Source organism: Hibiscus syriacus, unplaced genomic scaffold (assembly GCF_006381635.1).
Source record: "Hibiscus syriacus cultivar Baekdansim isolate YM2019G1 unplaced genomic scaffold, ASM638163v2 tig00111095_pilon, whole genome shotgun sequence".
Lineage (NCBI taxonomy): Eukaryota > Viridiplantae > Streptophyta > Magnoliopsida > Malvales > Malvaceae > Hibiscus > Hibiscus syriacus.
The window spans coordinates 4,474,288-4,481,158 of NW_024062980.1; the positions used below are offsets into that span (position 1 = coordinate 4,474,288).

The 6,871-nt window shown below is 30.1% G+C and overlaps 1 protein-coding gene across 1 annotated transcript; it reads right to left on the bottom strand.

Moving 5' to 3' along the window:
• Positions 1-1,280: 1,280 nt before the first annotated feature.
• LOC120152622 (RING-H2 finger protein ATL74-like) lies at positions 1,281-2,042 on the bottom strand. The gene has a single exon (XM_039164815.1). The coding sequence runs from the start codon at positions 1,872-1,874 to the stop codon at positions 1,296-1,298; it is 579 nt and encodes a 192-aa protein (XP_039020746.1). The 5' UTR covers positions 1,875-2,042; the 3' UTR covers positions 1,281-1,295.
• Between the last annotated feature and the right edge of the window lie 4,829 nt (positions 2,043-6,871).

The window sequence follows — 6,871 nt, forward strand, 5'->3', positions numbered from 1 at the left end:
AACGAGTGGAGTAAAGAGCTGAGCTTGACATTAATCATCGAAGACTACTTACCGGTAACAATAATGACATCCTACTATTGATCTGATTTCTAGTTGTCATGTATATGTATAATAAGTGCATATAATATCTTAATATGGTTATATTTTAAAATGGTTAGAAAAGCTCTCATATATTTGTATTGCTTAAATGATTTGTTATAGATTATATGTGTGAGCTTTAGTAAGTAATATATATATATATATATATGTGTGTGTGTGTGTGTGTGTGTGTGTGTGTGTGTGTGTGTGTGTGTGTGTGTGTGTGTGTGGTTTTTGAATATATGTTATGATAAAATTTCATATATGAATTTAATTGAGTAAAATATGGTTATAAACCTGAATTTGTATTTTATATTTCAATAAAGTTATATTTTATTAGTGTAAAGATATTTTTAGGCAGTTTTATATTTTATATGAAATAATATTGAACTACCAAGTTGCTTCTTGAAATCAAACTTGATTTGTACGATAAACTATTATATTTTGGTTTTACGCGATAAATAAATTTTGGTGAAAATGTTAAATTGAATAAATTTCAAAGAAACAAATTTTATTGATTTCGAATAGGAAATGTTTTACAAGTGTTATGTGATATCTCTAAGTCGTACTCGGGAAAAGGGTGCTACTCTTGTACCCATGTCCGCCGCCGTCATTGTCGTCGTTTGGACTGCCATCTGGCTGCGCCTCCACCAAAGACTTGTTCCTTGATGAACAATCACCATAACAACGACAAAATCGTGGTGAAATCAACCTCGATGAACGTGAAAAAATTATGACGACCATCGCAAATACAACAACAATTCCATAAATAAAACGACATCGTCTGACTACCGAGATGGCAAAGGAGGTGGCTGAGGCTGTGGTCGTGGCCAGAAATGGAAGTGTAGTTAAGGCTAGGGTTAAGATTTGGGGATTTCGGGATTTTTATAATTTCAAAAAAATATAAGGTTTTTTTATAATATAATATTTTTTAAATTATTTCAATATTTTAAGTGACGACGGTCGCCATCCGCCCCTTGATTCATCCTTAGACACAATACAAAATTTTTACTAAAAAATTCAAATAATTTTTTTTTTTTAAATTTAAATTATTCTATCTAAAATTAACTTAAAATATTTATTTAATAAATTTAACAATCATATTTAACCTCTTCAGATTCAATATTTACAGACGCTAGAGTAGGAAGTAAAAAAGATTTAACGGCGGGGAGTACTTAGAAGCTCCAGTTAACTACCCTGATTAAGGTCAACTTGCATTAGATCCCCTCTTGAACGACCACAGCACCGCTGTCAAGCTGTTGCTCCCCAATTCCATCTTCAGATAATTGTCCGGCGGGGTCTTCCGGTGATGTCTCGGCATTCTCTAATATGCAATGTTCGAGTAATGAATGCCGGCAATTGGGGCACGACGAATGTGACACCAGCCATGTATCAATGCATCTTACATGAAATCCATGCTTACATTCCGGCAACACTCTAACCTTCTCCCCATCTTCAAACTCTCCAAGGCAAATCGAACACTCAGTCGAATTAAAATTCGAGTCACTCCCCAAAACAGCCACCGGAATTCGCTCCAAATCTAGTTTCTTGAGCCCTGTCGTCACCGACAGCGGTCGTTCTCGAGTGTCCGGAGCAAACCTTCTGCCGCAGCCCCGAGCCCAACGCGCTATCGAGTTCAACACCAACGCGAAGATCAAAGCACATAGAAAAACTGCCAATATAAACACCATGTTTGTGTCGAAATTCGTGTCGCTAATGTGAAGATCACGAGTTTCGTTTCCATGTTTCAGTGGTGGCGGGCTCACTTCCGGCCCAAGCAGGCGCCGCCTTTGCATCTTCACAGTTGCCGCCGGTAAAAAGATGGCCAAGATTGAAGGCTTTACCTTTCAGCTGAGAGTCTCAGTTTTTGGTTTAGAATCGATGGCGACTAAACGTTGGTGGTGAAGAAGATCCAAATCCTCCATTCTTGTCGCCTAAATATGGGGTCGAAATGAACAATGGGTCTGTGCTGTGGGGTTGGTGCTTGAGCAAATCCACGGGCGTATTTATTAAGGAAGACACAAATTATGGCTGCTTTGCTTTTGGTTACCTAATCATGATTTGGTGGGCAATTAAAAAACCTCAGGTTGAGTCGAAGTGTAAATTTTGCAGCCATTAATTAAAAAAATTTGCAGCCATTTTGACGTCTCCATAATTAGCGTTGGGTGTGTAAAAAATTCTTCCACTTCATCTGCTTCGTTGGTCTGATCTAATAATTTAAATATTATTTTATTTTTTGATTTTTGAATAATTAAGATTAGATATTAAAAAAACCAAATAATCGAATCGAATTCATATCATCTAAATTTTAATTTTAAATTATCTGAAAATTTAATAAAAATTAAGCATCTAGAGTTTATACAATATTTAATCTAATAAATGAGTGATTCACTAAGGTTTTAACTCAATAAAAATTAAGATGTTTAATTATTTTATTGTGAGAGAGAAAAAGGTATAAAATATGTTGCATAAGATCATAAAACTTAAATATAAATATAATTTTTTTAAATTAAATTCTATGTTCAAATTCATATAGTTGAATATTGGTCTAAAAATATAGACATTAAAAATAGATATTTGATAATTTTTTAAATCGGACGAATCATAATTTTATAATCATAATTTTTAATATTTAAAATTTAGGATAAAATAATATTAAATATCTAAAAATTTATATCAGATAATTTCTGATATCCAAAAATAAACACATCTACCCATAACACATAAGCTGATAATTACTAAACCATAAAAATCATCCCTTGCCCGCTAAATATCTCCTTTCATCCAGTAAAGGAACCCGTAGACGCAATTTATTGAAAAAGAAAGGCTTAATTGGCAAATTCATACCTAAATTATATTTTTTTTTCAAGTTGATAATTTTTTTTTTTTTGTGTGTGTGGTAGAAGTGAGGTTTTTTCGCCGGTTCTTTCATAAGTTATTTGTTAGTCGTGATGATGTGTCTTAATAATGGAACGATACGTAATAATATTTACATGACATTTTTATGGTGTTATAAGTTATAATTAACTGTTTTTTAACGAAAATCAGATTTTGGATAATTTAGGGAAAATAATGATGTTTAGGTACTATTTCTAACCAGAAAAAAAATTATATACTATTTTAATAGTAGTGTTAATGGAGGAGGATTCAAATTTGAGATTATATATAAAAGATAAAAATATCTTAACCGCTAAACCAAATAAAAAAAAAAGTATATACTAAGATGGGGAAAACAATAACTTAGATATTAAGTTGTCAATTAAATTAAAAAAAAATCCTTAGAATTTAAGGGTTTTGTCCGTTTGATGTTACTTGGGGTTGGGTTTAATCAGATTTTATTTTTAACATATAAAACAAAACATTCATTAAATTCTCAAACTATTTTATTTAGTTAAACCCTCAAATTATTTGATTTAATTATTACAATACTTAAATTTAATTTCTTTAATGACTCAAAATTATAATTTTGAATTAGGGATGTATTTTGTGTAATACCCCAAATTTTGGTTAGTGATCAAATTGTAAGTTTTGAAAGTTTGATGGTTAAAGTATAAACTTTGTAAAAGTTTAGGGACTAAAAATTTAAAACTTAAAAGTTATATATATTTAGCCTGTAAATGAATTTTTTACATAAAACAAGAATTTTCGTACTAATCAAATTTTCGGTATGGGATTTGTGTTAAGAGCTATAAAGCGATAAAATTCGATATAGAAACCGAATAGTAGGATCGAACTGAAATTTTACAAAAATTTGAAAGAAAATAGATAAGGGTTGGAAATATTTTTTTTCATATTTTAAATCAGAGAAATTTAGCACATATCAGTGTAATTTTTCATAATTGGTCGAACAGTGGAAATTTAGTGACTAAAATGCAAATTTTGAAAATTGTATGGCCAAAGTAGATAGTCAAAGTCAAATTGGTTCATCTTTGACTAAGGAATATTTTAATGGAAGATAATACAATGACATTTTATAATTATCAAGGATCATTAATGGTAAATATGAAATTTCTCATTAATTGAATTTTAAATTCAATTGAATGATATTAAGTCATGTGTTAAGGATTATTTATACTAAAATAATCAAGAAAATTAGCATATTTTTTCAGCCATTTCTTTTCTCAAAGTCGTGAGTCTCCATACAAGGAAAGAAAAATTTTCAAGTTAATTTTTAATCTTACATGATTGATTTTCAGAATAAGTTGTGAAATAGAGAATTAATCTACATGAAATTCTCTATCATTTAGTAGATATTACATGGTGATTATGCTTATTTTAAGAGATTTGAAATTAGGGTGTAACACACATTTCTCGTATATGTTTTCGTACACAAGTCACATGTGTCTCATGACTTTTAAAATATTTATGTATTTCTAAACCATTTTTAAAGTTTTGTTTCTATAAATAAAGTATTTTAATGTAATAATTATAAAACATTCATTAACTTTTAGTATGTAAAATAGTCTTAAAGTTCTAACATATTAAATATTACAATCATCATAAATCCCATATGTTCCAGAGCATCATCATAATTTTATTACATGCCATCTAATAATATCAAAAGTAGACATATATGTCATACAGTTACTGATGAGACAACCTTTGATTGATGATATCAGCTGCACTCCTTACTCCGCTCCTACTAATACCTACGCGTGAAACCAACACACGCTAAGTATTCACTTAGTGAGGCATAATAATACAATTGAGGTGTAACCTAAACATAAGTATATCATAAAAATATAAAAATACGAATTAAATTGTATAAATCATAATAATACATAAAAATGGCTTGGTAAACCAAGTTTCATTCACATAATCTGTGAAACAATATTTAGTATGCCCAGCATACCTATAAATCAGTATTTTTCCAAATTATCCTTTTATTTTCCCAATGTATGTTGAATGGGAATGCAAGGTACATGCGTTCCACCTAAGTGCCGAAATGGTAATTCACAAACTTATTATGAACTCTATGAATGCACACATAGTGTCGAAAGTACATATAGTACTCATACAAAAATGCAACATATGCATTAAACAAAATCGATTGATAACCTTCATACACAAATGTATGTCATGATTGTAATTCACAAACTCATTATGAATACCATGGTTGCACACCTAGTGCTGAAAGTACAAATAATACTGATAGGAAAATGCAACATATGCATTAATCAAAATCGATCGATAACCTTCATACACAAAGTATGTCGAAATGCACCTATGACACTCAATGCACATACAATGGGCCTTTAAGTCAAATTCGCAGATATAAAATTTATTTCTAAAACATCAATAACTGTTAAAATAATATAAAAGTTCATCCATTCATTTTAGAGCTGTTCATACTCTAAAATTATTCGTAAAATCATTTCCATAAACATTATGAAAATATATCAAAATACTGTAAAACATACTTTTATAAAAAACATTTGAGGTCGACTCATCGTAAGTCATCATCATCTCATATAAGTACATAATAATGCACTCACCTCGTATGCCTCACTATTATGCCTTAATGATGTCTGACTATCCTGCTACTTTATCCTTGCCTTTCTGTTTACTTGACTCGGGAGCTTGATTACGATCTACACAGACATCCATAATCAAACATACAATACAAATGTTAGTATACTTTCTAACATTTATACAAAATAATAATACTCAAAAGTACTATTATTTTCAAATTTTATTAAAATTCATCATAACTTAAAATTTCAGACTAAATAGTATCGGTACCCTCCTACAGTATTGATACTTCTCTTCTATGGTATCGAAACCCACTTCAGTATCGATACAATTTTTGCATTCTGAAATCTATTTTTCAATTTTAGTATCGATACCTTCCTCTTGTATCGATACCCCCACATCAATATCGATACTACTTCCATCAGTATCGATATTGTTCATTGTTTTCATCCTTTTTCGTCAAATTTAACCTTATAGTATCGATATTGTTCTTCCAGTACCAATACCCTTACCAGATTTTACTTATTTCACTTCAATTGTTACCAAAATTTCACCTAAATTTCTTACTCTTATCTCTAACCATACCATCAAACTCATCATTACTTAACCCAACTAACTTACATTCATAAATCTCCTTATAACATCCAAATATCCAAAGAACACTTAAAAAGTAAAAATCACACCAAATTTTTAAACATGTTTTTAATCACTTCTAAGGCTCTCAATCTCTTATTTACTTTTTTTGACAAGTAATACATGCTTTTAAAATCCCATAACTGACTAAATTTCATCAAATAACTTAAAAACACATTTTATTAAATCAAAAATAAATCACTAATCTCTTAGTTTTAATCATCCTCGAACTTTCCTTATGCCTATATATCACTTAAGACTTCAAAACCAACCCAAAAACAAAAGGAAAACCCAACTTGAAGATATCTTACATTTGCTATGGAGGGTACATAGATGAGAAGAAGAAAAAGAAGAAGATAACTTAAGTTTTCAGCTTATCATTTCCCCTTTTCAACCATTAATAAATATCCTTAAAAGAATGAATAATAAATTTATTTCCTTCTAAAAGACCATAATGTCCCTCCATTCTTCTATTCTTAATAATAAGTCTTAAACACAATTTCCCAAATCAGTCCTTGTACTTTTGAATTTATTCAAATTTAACCACCAAAATTTATATCCTTACATTATGATCACTTTCCCAATGTTCGGGGAATTACAATTCTCTCCCCTTATGAAAAATTCATCCTCGAATTTTAAGACGTACCTGCTACGAAGAGGTGTGTATATATCTTCCTCATGTCATCCT

What these genes read in the sequence shown, in the direction of transcription:
- LOC120152622 (XM_039164815.1), bottom strand. Translation starts at nt 1,874, where the DNA reads ATGCAAAGGCGGCGCCTGCTTGGGCCGGAAGTGAGCCCGCCACCACTG.